General features: G+C 41.6%; 1 protein-coding gene across 1 annotated transcript in view; it reads right to left on the bottom strand.

Annotated features, from left to right (window-relative positions):
* Positions 1–3,777: 3,777 nt before the first annotated feature.
* LOC127456347 (astrocytic phosphoprotein PEA-15-like) overlaps positions 3,778–16,915 on the bottom strand; it is a 62,018-nt gene continuing 48,880 nt past the window's right edge. The window contains exons 2-4 of the mRNA XM_051724797.1: positions 6,067–6,241; positions 5,323–5,478; positions 3,778–3,981 (exon numbers count right to left, since the gene is read on the bottom strand). Of these exons, the coding sequence (XP_051580757.1) occupies positions 3,917–3,981; positions 5,323–5,478; positions 6,067–6,238 (393 nt within the window). The 5' untranslated portion in view covers positions 6,239–6,241 and the 3' untranslated portion in view covers positions 3,778–3,916. The remainder of the gene's footprint in view (positions 3,982–5,322; positions 5,479–6,066; positions 6,242–16,915) is intronic.

Raw genomic sequence — 16,915 nt, 5'->3', positions numbered from 1 at the left:
GCTTCATTTTTATTATGCTAAATAAATTAAAAGTGCAGCAAATACACAGTATAACAATATTTTATGGCAAACATTACAGTGATATAATTGATGAGTTTATATGTGCATAAAAGCGATGAATATAATGTTACAATGCAAAAAAATCATAATGAGTTTAAAAGTAGGCTTCATGTTTTTTTATGTAAAATATAATATTTTTTGTTTTGTTTTTTATTTTGGGGTGAAATATGCTTTTTGTGAGATTCACTCAAAATACAATAGTTTTTTTTTTTTTTTTTTTTCAGTTTCAGTTCGATACATTTCAGTGCGATTCTTGTTTTTGTGACACTGGAACTAAAATTAGGATCAAACACCTTGAGTTGCGCTTGTGACAAATCTTCAGCAATACAAAGTTTTTGCAGCATTATCAAGGCTGATATGTTTTCAATACTGTGACATCAAATTTGACGATCAATTGACATGTATTATGTGCCTATGGCTTTAGTGGACTGTCTGTTCTCGTGCAGTTTGGCCAAACACACAATAGATGTGTCCCGAAGCGTGCACAGTGCCGAATATTCTCTGCATAGAGAAAAGAAAGTGGCGTTCAACTAGAGAAAGACACATGGTGTTAAATTGCAAAGAAAAGAGCAGAAAGAGGCCCAAGATAAAGACAAATCTAACAATCAGCACCGGCTCAAATAACCAGACAGGTGCTGGTAGACATTCACATAACACATGAGCAACAGTACCACATCTAACCAAGTGTTTGAAAATCACCGTAAATCATGTTAGGACATACGAAGCCCTTAGTTGCAGGTCAAGGGATGATTTAAAATGATATTCTCAGTTGGAAAAACTAGCAATGGCAACTACAATCAGATATCACAGAGAATTCAGTCCATGTACTGCAGAAAACAAACATAACCAACCATAACGTCACTGAACAAACCAACCAAACGAATAGAGAGGAACAAATAAATAAAATAGACCGATCATCGTTTGTTTGATGAGACTGATTTGAACATGTTTGACTGTATGTGACACTAGTTAGGGAACATCACCACAGTCACAATGTCACACAGCAAAATTCACAAGATGATATTTATACACAATTGAGAAACATCAATACAACTACAAGAAGATTAAACAAATCAAATACATGTGTGTACTGGAGGGATCATTTTTGACACATTGCATATATCATGATTAAACACTATAATTTTTGAGAAATGCCACATTTTGTCTGTTAAAATAAATTTCAATTTATTAGTTCACAAAAAATACAAATAAAATTGTCATCATTTTCTCAACCTTACCCTAAACCTAAACCTAACCAATAGTGTCAGAAAAGCAAATCTGAGAGGAATCACATGCTCTTCAGGACTCGTCCCCCGGTCCTATGCATCACAAGTGCAATGCTCTATCAGTTGACCTACCGCGCAATATAATAACAGTCGAACAAGCTTGTAAATGTAGTTGTTCACGTGTCTCGAGACTGATGACAACACACAAAGTCTGAATATGCGGAAACGCAAATGAGATTTGAGAGCTATTGCAAAGCAAACGGTTTCCAGGAAATAACGACTTACATTTTGCTATCGTACGACTTCACAAGACATGAAATATCACGCACGACTGTTATGGACTACTTTTATCACACTTTTTTGTTCTTTTTGAAGTTAGACATCCCCAGTCCCCATTCACTTTCACTGTATGGAAAAGAGCAGTGTGAACATTTTTCCAAAATTCTCCTTTTTTGTTTTTCGCAGATAAAACAAAGTCATGGGTTTGGAAGAACATTAAGGTGAGTAAATGATTACAAAATAAAAAAACAAATGATGACAGAATTTTTATTTTACTCTTCTATACTATTTACTAATACTTAAACTCTTCCTTTAAAATGGTAGCGACTGAAGTACAGTTAGATTTTTGATTTATTTTACTGATCTGAAACTTCAAAGTGATGCAGTTTCATGTTTAAAGGGGAGACCCATGTTTACTAAACATTACAGACTTTTATAATGATATAAGCATCTCCATATTTGATTTGCCGAGGTCTTGGAGCTTGTTTGCATTGATTAAATGAAATATCATAACACAGTAATATTGAGTCACAGAAACAGCCTGTAACTAAACGATGCATGCGATCATCATGCGTGGGTGGACATGCAGACGCATCGAAACACGCATGGCACGTCCTTAATACCCGCTGCGGATTTATGCAATCAAAACAACAGTCAATTGTTGAGCAAATGACACAGTGATCAAGCGAATTTAGAGTCGTGTTGAAACAGTCTTTTCACAGATGGTGCGTATAAAAGGTGAGATCTGAAAGAATATTATTTTTCATGATATTAATATTCGTAAACACAGCATAATCTTGTCAAATACACTATAAGTCAAAACTCTGGATGCTTTTGACTGAATTTATGTTACTAAAAACATTTTTTTATCTAAACGCTTAAATGCTTTAATTTGTTTCGAAGAAAATTGTGCTTACTTATGGATTTCTTTACAAAACTGAAAATGTTAATAAAATAAAAATTGGAATTGAAATAATTGACAATAAAGAATGCGTGAGCTTTTCCAAACTTTTGACTGGTAGTTTATGCTGTGTTAGAATGGTTGGGGGAAAATGTGTCTATATTATTACTTGCTTATCAAAACATACTTATAACAGCAAAGTAGTACAAATAGAAGAATAAACAGCTATACATGACACACTGTTTGGATCTCTGATACTAGTTTATGATCTGAAATCCATACAGACTTTTGGCCACGCAGAGTTCTGCAAATGTATAGAGATGCATGATCTATATTTCTATTTTAGCCACAGCGATTTCTTCCCCTCCTTCAGTATATTTATTACAATCTGAAAATATATTTGATATCATCTGAAGTTTTACATAACAGTATACTGAGGCATTCCAATAAATAATTCACAGTAGAAGTAGTCAAATGTAACAATTTAATGTTTTAACAAAAATATATGCCGTCTATTTTCTAACGCAAAAACTGCAGAATGGAGTTATAAGGTTAATAAACAATCAATTTTGCGTTCTACCATGTTCTAATTTTTTGATAGGCTCTTCTGTAGACAGTGTTTATAATGTTGAAGCAGGTAAACTTTTTAATTTTGCCTCCCATTTGTACTAAAACACTATTTTATATTAATATATACTGTATAAGACGGTTGTTGTTGGATAAGGAAAGATGATTATATAACCGATAACGTAATAAACTACGATTCCTAGAATTACGATATACAGAAATATAAAAAAAGCCATAATAATTCTCTACTTAGGTCACTGCATACCCTGGAATAATGCATTATATTTCTAAAAAAGGCAAATATTGGCTTTCTAAGTGGCAATAATTTGTTATAGAGTAACTGTTTTCTTTTTTAAAGGGAATGTACCGACCTCAAATTTACCCACATTACTAACTATAGAATAAATGTGGCTAAAGGAACAGCTGAACTTGTTATCACTACTAGCTTCACACTAGTTAGCCCAGTGGCACATAAAGAAACTAGGAACTACTCATTAGGTTTCTGGCAATGCCGCTTAATACGATCAGCATCCCAATAAATTCTCTCTCTCTCTCTCTCTCTCTCCACACACACACACACACACACACACACACAATACCGCACAAACATCAACAAACATGTCATTCCGACACACAACTTGACCCCATTCACTTTAAAATTGTAACTGGACTACAAGTTTTTTTGTCCATTTTGTTCTCATTTTCCATATGTTCTGTGCCTCCGTGGCATGGGTGTGGCTGAAGAGCATCTTGGCAATCTGATTGGCTGCTTGGCTTCTTTTGTGTAGGAGGTAAAGTGGGTGGGGCAGAGGGAGTGGTTTGGCGAAGATGATGGGCAAGATGAAGTGCCAGGGATGAGGAGCAGAGGTCATGAACTTTGACCTCATGCTTTTTTAGGTGGAGGTGCAAGCTTGATGATCTCGTCTTCTGAAGGCTGACGAATGATATCTAAAACGCAGAGGAGAGACAGGTATGAAAATATATTTGGATGGGGGAGTTTGGGCAATTTAATGTTCTTGGGGTTCATTTTTATTGAAAAAACTAACAGATTTCAATTTTTTCCTTTTTTACATGAAGTAGAGGTAGACCGATATATGTTTTACTGAATAATAGGTGCCGATAGTTGCTTTTTGGAACTATCGTTAACTGCAAAAATGTATGCCAATAGTTGCCGATAGTTTTAACATAATTTCATCACTTGAAAATAAGAGTCCCTGTTGTGTTTCGGCTTGTTTATAATGAAAAGTCCTGCTTTGTTAAGCAAATCTGAATTTTTTCTGGTTATTTTGGGGATTTTGGTTGAATAATAAACTGCATCTCAAATTTTATTAATTGTGGATTCTTGCAGCCTCTATGTCTGTGCCCATCAAAGTAAAGAAAGAATAAGAAAATGTAAAAGTTGTAAAAACCTTCGGCCGATAAATCGGTTATCGGTCTTTCCCACCACCTTAGGTATCGGTAGTGGCAAAATCCACTATCGGTCGATCTCTAATGTGAAGGTCTCATTAAAACTGAATTGGAAACTTTTACCAGGCCGTCATCATTTATTTTTGGTACTTTTCAAATGGTTCTTATGTATAGATTTGACTTTTTTAGTTTGTCTGTTTATAGTTCTGTCTATATATATATATATATATATATATATATATATATATATATATATATATATATATATATATTTTGGATTTTCTCCCAAATTTGGAATGCCCAGTTCCCAATGTGCTCTAAGTCCTCGTGGTGGTGTAGTGACTCGCCTCAATCCAGGTGGCGGAGGACGAATCTCAGTTGCCTCCACATCTGAGACCATCAATCCACGCATCTTATCACGTGGCTTGTTGAGCACGTTACCGCGGAGACCTAGCGCATGTGGAGGCTTCACGCTATTCTCCACGGCATCCACGCACCACTCACCACACGCCCCACCAAGAGGGAACCACAATATAGCGACCACGAGGAGGTTAACCCATGTGACTCTACCCTCCCTAGCAACCGGGCCAATTTGGTTGCTTAGGAGACCTGGCTGGAGTCACTTAGCACGCCCTGGATTCGAACTCGCAACTCCAGGGGTGGTCTATAATGTCATGTTAATAATTTAGCATACTGTCGAGCCTATGCGCTTCATGGTAACATTAGTCAAATTCAATGTTTCATTTTAGGAATTTTATTTTTATTTTTGCACTCTAAACAATTTTGGAACTACGTTGGGTCGCCAACTGATGTCCATTGTGAAGCCAGTTTTGTTCGAAAGCACTTGGACCATTGAGAATGTTTAAGATGAGTGATGTGTACCCTTGTATTTCTTTGCAGAGGGGATGCGTGTGAGTTTGGTGTCTATCTCGTCATCTTCAGATATCTTCAGCACAGTTGTGCGGTACTCAATGACCCGGGTCAAGAGGTCAGGCCGCCGCGAGATCTCAAAGATGTGCTCGATGTAGGAGAGGTTATCTGAACAAGAGAGACAATTAGAGAAACGTCAGATAAAACAGACTGTCCTGAATTTGTTTTAGCTCAAAAACATGACCGTCCAATAAACTAAATTCTCAGTTTAAGGGATAGTTCACATAAAAATGATGATTCTGTCACCATTTACTCATATTGTTACAATCCTGTTTAAATTTTCTTTTTCTGGAAGCACTTGTGGATCGCCTCAAGATGCGCCACGGCAGGTTTGATGTCAATGATGTCATCAGAAAATAAAGGGGTCTGTAAAAATGCCACCAAAAATGACCCCGAAATGTAAAACGTAGGGCCAAAAAATGCCCTCGTAATGAATTATTCAATTTTTTTTTATGACACTGACAGTGATTGATCACGACACAATGTGTGCTTGCATGTTTTGAATGTTTAATGACTTAAATTTTGGTGTGTTCGTCACACAAAGCTATCATATGTCTCCAGAAGACTTCAAATGAAGTGCAAGATTTGTATGGACGTGAGGGTGAGTAAATGAGGACACAATATTCCTTTTTGGGTGAAACACTCCTTTAAACACACATGAATTTTGTTTAAACTATTTTTGTCGCTCTCATTCACCTTGTGCCAGTTTGTCGTTTTTCTCCAGGTAGCTGAACCAGTCTTTGGAGGAGGTGATGGCATTACTCTGGTCTTCAGGGATGTCCTCCTTACAGGCTGATTTCAGCTGCTCCAGGTCTTCATTAGTGATGTTCTCAGACAGATCACTCAACAGCGAGCTGAATTCTGACATACTCTGAGAAAAGAGATGGAAACAAATACTCACAATAAGTTCAAACATACTGTTTATCTGTAAACTATTTCTCATATATTAGCATTGTTTGAAGTAGGGATGTCAAAAGTAAAGTTTCTTTGGTACCAAGTTTCCACACACATTGTTTATTAGTAGCATGTAACCAATAGAGTTTGAACAACAGTCATGAGCGAATGACATCGTTAGGCTTTTCAGTGGTCATAACTGCTGACTGTTGTAGGTCATTTGTCATTTTTATTTTCATTCATTTTTTGTTTTGTCAACAAGTTCATGCTTTGCATTTCATCTATTGCTAGTAATTTGTTTCTTTGTTCTTTATTTAAATACTGTTTACTTGGATCATTATTTGAAAAATTGGTAACACTTTACAGTAAGGTTCCATTAGTTAACATTAGTTAATGCATTAGGTATCACAAACAACAATTAACAATATATTTTCTACAGTATTTACTAATCTTAGTTAATGTTAGTTAATAAAAATTGTTCAATGTTAGTTCATGTTAGTTCATAGTGCAATAACTAATGTTAACTAATATAACTTTTGATTTTAAAAATGTATTAGTATATGTTCCCCTTCTGTCACTCACTCGACGTTGTGTCGATGTAGTGACACTAGGAGTCGCCCTTGGGAGCCCCAAACAACTCAGATCTTTGAGAAAAGGCCATGAGAATTGGCAAGTGGAATTTGCATGCCACTCCCTCAGACAAACGGGTATAAAAGGAGCTGGCTCGCAACCACTCATTAAAATGTTTTCTTCAGAGCCGAGCGGTTGTGTGTCAGCAAGCTGTCTTCCACTACCGGTCCATTCACCTCCCATGAAGCTTTTGCTGTTGGATATACAGTGCATTCCAGTGGCTTTTCTCTCCTTCTGCACAGATCTGTGCAGATTACGCCCCTGGGCACTTCGACAGTGCTAAAACAGTTTATATTCTAAAGAGTATATTTTCTCTATTAGAGCAAACACATTGACGTGAATGTCTTTTTAAAGACACATCTTTTTCAAGATGTCTTTTTGTGTGATTTCTGGATGCGGTCGCTATCTCTCCACTTCCGATGGCCACGGGTGCTGCCTCACGTGTCTGGGTCATAATCACACTGAGGCAGCATTTGTGGATGGTTCATGTTCTCATTGCGAGAATATGGCCATGCAACGTTGCGGTCGCGGCTTTTCTTCTTCCGGGGGAAAGCCACTCTAGCCGCCCCCTGCGCCGTTCCTTCTACCTCCGGGTACGAGGCCGGACCGGCTGGTGCTGGAGGCGATTTGGGGGCCTCAATGGGCGCGGCTCCACCAGGTAAATCCCCGCGGACCTCCCATTCCCCAATACGCCCATTTGCCCCCGGCGAGTTTCAAGAGGAGACCAGCTCACCCCAGGGCCAGCTTAGTGTCCCTTTCGGAGCTCCGGAGCAGGATGAGTGCTCGATCGCTGCACTGGAGAGCGTACTGGTGATGTCAGACGCAGAGGACTCGACTGAGCTGCCACCTTCGGGTCGGCCCGCCCAGTCTGAGGCTGATGGCGAGATGACCGCCATGCTTGCCCAGGCCGCCGCGTGTGTCGGGTTGGAGTAGAACCTTCCACTCTCCCCTGAGCCCTTGCGGCTGGATGATCGCTCACAGCCACGCCCCCCCCCCCCCCCTCCCTTTCTTCCCGGAAGTGCACGACGAGCTGACGAGGTCATGAAGGGCACCTTTTTCTGCCCGAAACCGACCTCCCAGCTTGTCCGCTCTCACTACCCTCGATGGCGGGGTGGCCCATGGGTATACGGAGGTCCCTCAGGTGGATAAGGCGATTGCGGTGCACCTGTGCCCGCAAAGCGCAGCCAGCTGGTGGGATCGCCCGGCACTCCGTTCCAAGGCCCGTAGGACGACGTCGTCTCTGACGGCCAAAGCCTACAGCGCCTTCTGGTCAGGCCACCTCTGCCCTGCATGCCATGGCACTCCTGCAAGTACACCAGGCCAAGGCACTAAAGGAACTGCACGTGGGTAGTCCTGATCCCGATGTGATGCAGGATCTGCGCTCAGCGACCAACCTCGCTCTCCGGGCGACAAAGGTCACGGCGTGAGCACCCCCGCCTTCGCGCGTCCGTTCGCACCACACTCATACCCACAGCCAGGTGGTTGAGACAGACTACGAGGACGGTCAAAAAGTCCCTCCTCCCCCGTCACCGACCCCCCACGACACCGGGTACATGGAGCAAGGAAAGTGCTTCGAGGGTCCCCTCAGCGCAGCCATGAGTTCGAGACGAAGCGAGGCTCCTCGACGGGCAGGAGTTACCTTACAGCAAGTGTCCAGGCACGTCGTCATTACGTCAGACACCTCCAAGCGAGGCTGGGGCACCGTGTGCAACAGGCACGCAACCGCTGGCTCCTGGACAGGACCGCGACTGTGTTGGCACATCAACTGCCTCGAGTTGCTGGCAGCATTGCTCGCCCTGCGGAGGCTTTTGCCGTTGATCCGGGGCAAGCATGTGTTGGTCCGGACAGATGTTGCAACTCGCCCGCCGTCTCCTCCTATGGAGTCAGCGGCGACTGAGGTCACTGCGGGCCACTCACATCCCGGGCAACCTCAACGCCACAGCGGACGCGCTGTCGCGGCAGATGACGCTCAGGGGAGAGTGGAGAATCCACCCCCAGGTGGTCCAGCTGATTTTGAGTCGGTTCGGCAAAGCACAAGTAGACCTCCCAAGAAACCTCCCACTGCCCGCTCTGGTATTCTCTGACGGGGGCCCCCCTCGGCCCAGATGCGCTGGCACACAGCTGGACCCGGGGGCTGTGCAAGTATGCGTTTCTCCCAGTGAGCCTACTTGCACAAACCCTGTGAAAGGTCAGGGAGGATGAGGAGCAGGTCACCCTTGTGGCCCCGTATTGGCCCACCCAGACTTGGTGGCTTGGCTCTTCACGACAGCCCTTCCCTGGCGAATTCCCGAGGAAGGACCTTCTTTCGCAGGGACGGGGCACCATCTAGCACCCGCGCCCAGACCTCTGGAACCTCCACGTCTGGCCCTTGGATGGGATGCGGAAGACCTAAGTGGCCTACCACCAGCAGTGTTAGACATGATCACTCAGGCCAGAGCTCCCCCAACGAAGAACACCAATTCGTGAACCGATGCCACTTCAGTGTAAAAAGCTGCCTCGGTTCACGAATTGGTGTTCTTCGCGAGCTGAAGACCCTCAGAGATGCGCAGTCAGGTCAGTGCTTACCTTCCTGCAGGAGAGGCTGGAGGAACAGCTGTCTCTCTCCACCTTAAAGGTGTATGTGGCCGCCATAGCAGCACACCACAATACAGTGGACGGTAAGGCCTTAGGGAAGCATGACCTGATCATCAGGTTCCTGAAAGGCACCCGGAGGCTGAATCCTCCTAGGCCTCGCCTGTTCCCCTCATGGGATCTCTCCTTGGTCCTCCTGGGCCTTCACAGAGCCCCCTTTGAGCCGTTAGAGTCAGTCGAGTTGAAAGCACTCTCCTTGAAGATGGCCCTCCTGATTGCGCTAACCTCCATCAAGAGGGTCGGGGACCTGCAAGCGTTCTCTGTCAGCGATACCTGCCTGGAGTTCGGTCCGGGTGACTCTCACGTAATCCTGAGACCCCGGCCGGACTATGTGCCCAAGGTTCCCACAACCCCCTTCAGGGATCAGGTGGTGAACCTGCAAGCGCTGCCCCAGGAGGAGGGAGACCCAGCCCTGTCGTTGCTGTGTCCGGTGCGTACTTTGTGCATCTACTTGGATCGCACGCAGAGCTTTAGATACTCTGAGCAGCTCTATGTCTGCTTTGGCGGACAGCGGAAAGGGAATGCTGTCTCCAAACAGAGGCTTGCCCACTGGATCGTGGATGCCATCGCTATGGCATACCAGGCCCAGGCCGTGCTCGCCCCTACGGGAATACGAGCACACTCCACAAGGAGTCTGGCATCCTCGTGGGCTCTGGCCCATGGCACCTCTCTAACAGACATCTGCAGGGCAGCAGGCTGGGCAACACCCAATACCTTTGCGAGATTTTACAATCTCCGGGTTGAGCCGGTTTCGTCCCGTGTTCTTTCAGGTACGAACAGGTAAGTTCGGGAATACGGACAGCTGGCCGGGTGTGTCGCTCCAAAGAGGTGAAGATGTGCACTTCTTTTCCCATGCGAGGTCACGAACCCGTGAACCCTGGATGTCCTTCCTCCCTAGCCCTGTGGCTCGCGAATTCAGCGGAGGAATTCACAGCTGGAACCAGTACGTGTGCTAATATGCCCTTACTGAGGTAGGTGCTCCACAGGTGCCGGTTACTCCGGTAACCCCCTGTGATGTATTTTCCGCAGTACGGTCTCCCTGTTGGCAGACCTGCATCTCCCTTCGACAGAGCCCTCTCTGTTGCGGTCGCCATGTTTGTAGAGCTCCTCCCCTTTCAGGCAGGACCTACCACTGCGCCTCTTCCATGTGCGGCTCTGAGCCAACGTGACGTGCTTGCCACATGTTACAAGATGTGGTCTCCGTGGGGTCTTTTCCCCCTGAAAGAATAGGATAGGAAAAGAACACCTTCCCCGGTGCATATATTGAGCGTTAAAATGGCCCCAGCCGAATAACTGAATACTCTGTGGAGAGAAAACATAGAGAGAAAAGGCCACGGCTGGCGCGGCCTGCTCCCATACTAGATACATCCCCCCCCAGAGATGTGGGGAACTATACTACGTTTTTTGGGGCGTTGGGGGAGGCTATGTGCAGAACGGTGCACCTGCTACTACGCACGCTGCAGCTTACTTGCACCTGCACCGGCAGTCCGCGTAACATGGTTCAGCTAGTTGTGGCGTTTCGTATAGGGACCCCTAGTATCACTACATCGACACAACATCGAGTGAGTGACAGAAGGGGAATATCTCGGTTACTGTCATAACCTCCGTTCCCTGATGGAGGGAACGAGATGTTGTGTCCCCCCTGCCACAATGCTGTCTCGGCTCCTCAGCACAAAACCTGAATGAGTGGTTGCGAGCCAGCTCCTTTTATATCTGTATGTCCAGGGGAGTGGCATGCAAATTCCACTCGCCAATTCTCATTGGCCTTTTCTCAAAGATCTGAGGTGTTTGGGGCTCCCAAGGGCGACCCCTAGTGTCACTACATCGACACAACGTCTCGTTCCCTCCGTCAGGGACAATAACCTAGACGTTTTAATTAACATTAAGATTAATAAATGCATAATACGTATTGTTCATTGTTAGTTCATGTTAACTAAAGTTAGCAAATGGAACCTTATTGTAAAATGATGGGGAAATTAGTGTTAGGGGAAGCTACAGTACATTGAAACTGTTTCTTTCCAAGCTACAAGATACACATAACATAAACTAATTAAACATAAGTCAAGCTACTCTTTTAAAACAATAAACAGCTAAACAGTTAGCAACAATACCAATTACTAACACAAAGTAGCTAACTAAATTGAAACTATTTAAAGAAAAAAATATTTTAGATACAGTTGAAGTCAGAAGTTTACATACACCTTAGCCAAATACATTTAAATAAAATTTTTCACAAGTCCTGACATTTAATCGTAGAAAACAGTGAGTCAGGTTTGTAGGCCTCCTTGCTCGCACATGCTTTTTCAGTTCTGCCCACAAATTTTCTATCGGATTGACCACTCCAATAACTTGACTTTATTGTCCTTAAGCCATTTTGTCACAAATTTGGAGGTATGCTTGGGACCCATTTGCGACCAAGCTTTAACTTCATGGCTGATGTCTTGAGATGTTACTTCAATATATCCACATAATTTTCCTTCCTCCTGTAGCTAAGCACACCCAAAACATGATGCTGCCACCCCAATGCTTTACGGTTGGGATGGTGTTCTTTGGGTCGCAAGCCTTTTTCCTCCAAACATAACGATGGTCATTATGGCGGAAAGTTCAATTTTTGTTTCATCAGACCAGAGGACATTTCTCCAAAAAGTAAGATCTTTGTCCCCATGTTCACTTGCAAACTGTAGTCTGGCTTTTTAATGGCGGTTTTGGAGCATTAGCTTCTTCTTTGCTGAGCAGCCTTTCAGGTTATGTCAATACAGGACTCGTTTTACTGTGGATATAGATACCTGTCTACCTGTTTCCTCCAGCATCTTCACAAGGTCCTTTGCTGTTGTTCTGGGATTGATTTGCTTTTTTCACACCAAACTACGTTCATCTCTAGGAGACAGAATGCGTCTCCTTGCTGAGCGGTATGATGGCTGCGTTGTCCCATGGTGTTTATACTTGCATACTATTGTTTGTACAGATGAACGTGGTACCTTAAGGTGTTTGGAAATTGCTCCCAAGGATAAACCAGACTTGTGGAGGTCCACAATTGTTTTTTTCTGAGGTCTTGGCTGATTTCTTTTGATTTTTCCATGATGTCAAGCAAAGAGGCACTGAGTTTGAAGGTAGGCCTTAAAATACATCCACAGGTACACCTCCAATTCAGTACACCTCCTGTCAGAAGCTAATTGGCTAAGTGCCTTGGCAAAACTATAGTTTGCTAACATGAAATCTGTGGAGTGGTTAAAAAATTAGTTTTAATGACTTCAACCTAAGTGTATGTGAACTTCTGATTACAATCGGATAATATTCTGTGATTCTGCGATCAGCTCTGAAAATATGATGAATTCAATAATATCACCAAATAGATTGACATAAGACTGACATTTCCTTATGGAAATTAACCATGGTTTTACTACAGTAACCATAGTTACATTAAAAATATGATATTTGTAGTCAAACCATAGTATCCACAAACTTAACTATGGTTACAGTCATGGATACAATATTACTAGAGTAAAACCAATTTTCATAAGGGTTAAACAAATAGGGTGACAACATTAAATTGAACATAAATGTTAATATTAGGGATGCACCGATATGGAATTTGTTGGCCGATACCGATATTTACAAAGAGCTACTGGTCGATACCGATGCCGATATTTTGCCACTTACCTTATTTTGTCATCAGATCACTGTTTTGCTCCAGACTTATGTTTTAAAAATATACAAAGCTTTTTTTCTGTTCTAACAATAAATAATTTACACTGAACATGGACTGGATCTGTTGAACACATGACAGGCCAAAATTTTTATGAAAGCCATCATGAAAGATACAATTTCTTTTTTTTTTTTTTTTTCAGTTCAAAACACTAAAACTCACATTTATCATGTTTGTCTTATATATAATAGAACATCACAAATTCATATTATGCATATGTCAGGCAATTCCACAGAAATGTCAACCACATCATGGAAAAATAAAAAGTTACCAAAGGAAAAAAAACACCCTTTTAAATTCTGTTATGGATTACGGATAATGCCATCCAGACTGCTAGTGGGTGCCACTTGCTTACACTATGCTGAATGAAGCGCTGACAGAAGACCTGATTGCAGTCTATTTATTAAACGTAGCCTTTCAAGCTTTCGTAATCAGGCAAGACCATATTGTGATTTCAATATTTTCTCAATCAATTGTGCAGCCTTAATGGAAACCATACCAATGTCTCAGAAGTCAAAGTCTGCTGCCGGTTTGAAAGCAATTTGTATGGTTTTACCTAGTCATCCTTACAAAAAATCTAAACTAGCCACAAACTTGCAGCAAATTTGCCACTTGTTAGTTTCACATGCAAATTAGCTTTTGATTCGCCGTAAATGTTTGCCAGAAGTTTGTAGCTCTTCGCTGGTAGTGGTGAACCTCTGGCAAACCTTTGGCAACAATGGACAATTTGTCGCAAGTTTGCCGCAAAGCTTATTTGCATGTGAAAATTATCTGTGGCGAATTTGCCATGAACTCTTGTTTATTGTTAGGGCATGTATAGGTAAGTGCCACTTTCAAAACTGCCACGTCTGTAACAACGTTTTTTCCTCAATGAGAGAACAAGAATGATTATAAATTAAATATTAAATATTCTTAAATGTTCATTCTGTTGCTATCATTATTTCTGGATTGTGCATTTGAATTCAAAGAGTTTTTACAAAGTGTTGATAATTAATTATAAATGAACCATCGGTTTCTCATATAGACGTTTTCATGCTTTAATTTGGTCAATAACAGGCTGATAAATATCAGCGGCCGGTACATCGGGGCATCCTTACTTAATATACACTAATAAACTACAAAACACCCTATTTTATGTAACTGAATCAAAATATAGTGATAAACAGCAGCAATTATCTAAATATTTCACTTCAAAAAAGCAGGTAAAGTCCTTTAAGGCTTCGTAGGGCTCAAGTGAATCAGTGAATCATTTATGTGAACTAGTTCATTTACATGAACCATTAAAAAGTACCGACTCACTAAAATTAATCAGAGCTCTTATTGCTCTTATAAGCAAGATGATTCGCTTATGTTTTCCTCTTTTGTAAGTCGCTTTGGATAAAAGCATCTGCCAAATGAATAAATGTAAATGTATTGCTAAATATAAGTGAATTGTTTATTTTAACTGGTTCAGTTAAATGAACTGCCTGAAAGAATTGATTCACTTAAATTATTTGCTTTTCCCAGCGTTCTATTGCTGCGTTCACAGTACAATGTGACAAATGTAGTGTTTTGTGATGATACATCGCTACTCGTTGGAAAATTTCGTTTGTCACTGGAAAGGCTACACTATTGTGAAAATAGCTAAACTACTGAAACGCTGCTGAAAAAGTTAGTAGCGTAGCTGCTTTTAGTCAGCTCCCCAACACTGTGAAAAACAATGGTGAAAAACAAACTTGAAAACTACATGCCATTTCTTTATATTAATTTAGTAACTATCATATTTTTGCTGTTGTATTTAAATTGGCATTGAGAATGTTGTTATAGTTATAGTTTATAGTAGCGATCAAAGACAATGGAAAAAATAAAATTAAAGAACATAAATCCTGACAGATACTGTAAACATTCAGTCTCATTACACAGAAATGAGAATTATGGGTCAAACGTCACAATGCCACTGCACTCTATCTCCTTCTAAAGGAGCTCAAGGCCATCACTCAAACCTGCGGTGGTAGACACGATCACTTAGGCTAGGGCCCCCTCTATGAGGCGACTGTATGCCTTTTAAGTGGCGTCTGTTCGCTAAGTGGTGTCCTTCCCGTCGGGAACCCCCAGAGATGCGCAGTCGGATCAGTGCTTTCCTTCCTGCAGGAGAGGCTGGAAGGGAGGCTGTCCCCTTCCACCTTGAAGGTGTGCATTGCCACCATAGCAACACACCACGACGCAGAAAATCAAAAACATCTCAACTAGCATTTTATTTCATTTCTATCGTAAATTATACATTTTCAGAATGTTTCTTTGTTTGAAGTGTGGACTCCCTCTGTTTTGTTCAGTCTTTTGCTATCATTAGCAGCTCAGAAGTTTGTCTGTATTGCGTGAAAGGTTTGGAGGGTAATGCCTAATGATAGTTGACTCTAATGTGGTTAAAACACCGCGTTCCTCCATTGAGAGAGCCAGTAATTGCTTTCAATGGCTTCATAGCACAGCGGTGATAATAGAGGCTAGTTTCCAGTTGAGCACTCTGAGAGCGCTAATAGCTACATCATTCGTTTTTAACTCTCCATCTCTTCTTGAAAGACCTTGTCTCTTTCAGGTCAACTACTGTCGTGGCAGAGCTACAGTTTAAAGAGAATCTTGCTGAGATGGAACACAATGCAAAGTCTGTGTACAGTGGAAGTGTTGAAGTGAACATTCTAAATAACATGCAGCTAGCACAGATCAATCAACTGTGAGCTCATGGCTAGACCTAAGCAACGGTTAAATTAGTGAATATTCTGTAGCCAACCTGGTCACATAGAATCATGATAATTTGTTTCAAAACTATTTTTCTGTGGCTCGTTGTGCTTATTGCAGCAGTTTCCTGGTGAAATGAACACTAGAGGCGCTACAACAACAATGATTTTTATTCACTTTCACACAAAATCACATGTAAAATGTCAGATAATTAGTTCATAAACACTCCGTAAACACTTTTACTACAGCGCATGACACATTTTAATATTTGTAATATGTAAGCAACTACATTTACAAGCTTATTCAAACACAATCAAATTGCACGTTAGCTCAACTGGTGAGTGTTGCACTTGCAACGCAAGTCCTGGAAAACACGGCATTACAACTGTGTTATTTTATCTCACATTTGCTTTTATGACACTATCAGTTAGGCTTAGGTTTAAGGTTTAGGGTAGGGAGGGCGGTTTTTGTTGATTTTCCCTTTTTGATTTGTAACTAGGAGCACCTAATAAACAAGCAAAAAAAAAAAAAAAAACTTTTCCCAATAACTGATGTCCACATATGTGGACAGCGGGACTAAGTTGTGAAATTTTAAATAATACCAAACTATAGAAAGTCAGACTTTTTTTTATGAAATAGTTTATTATGTTTCCAGGAGTGTTGATTATTCATATTTTTGAGATGTTACAGGCATTACATCAGAAATTAGCATAATTAATTCTGATTCAAAGTAATGTCCAGCATCATCCAATAACTGCCAACCATGTTAAAAATAAAATTACACATTATAAAATTCTGAATCTCATGAATAATGAATATGACCAAAACAGAAAGTGCTAACAATGAACTGTTTATAGAAAAATGAATAAAACCTGTTCATTCACTAAAGAAAATCTCCTGTACTCTCCTCCACCATGTTGAAAGTATATATGACTCCTCCCATCTTGGAAACTCAGGTATCAAAATTATTCC

The sequence above is a fragment of the Myxocyprinus asiaticus genome, chromosome 2 (genome assembly GCF_019703515.2).
Source record: "Myxocyprinus asiaticus isolate MX2 ecotype Aquarium Trade chromosome 2, UBuf_Myxa_2, whole genome shotgun sequence".
NCBI classification, from domain to species: domain Eukaryota; kingdom Metazoa; phylum Chordata; class Actinopteri; order Cypriniformes; family Catostomidae; genus Myxocyprinus; species Myxocyprinus asiaticus.
This window is presented reverse-complemented; position numbering and strand designations above follow the sequence as displayed.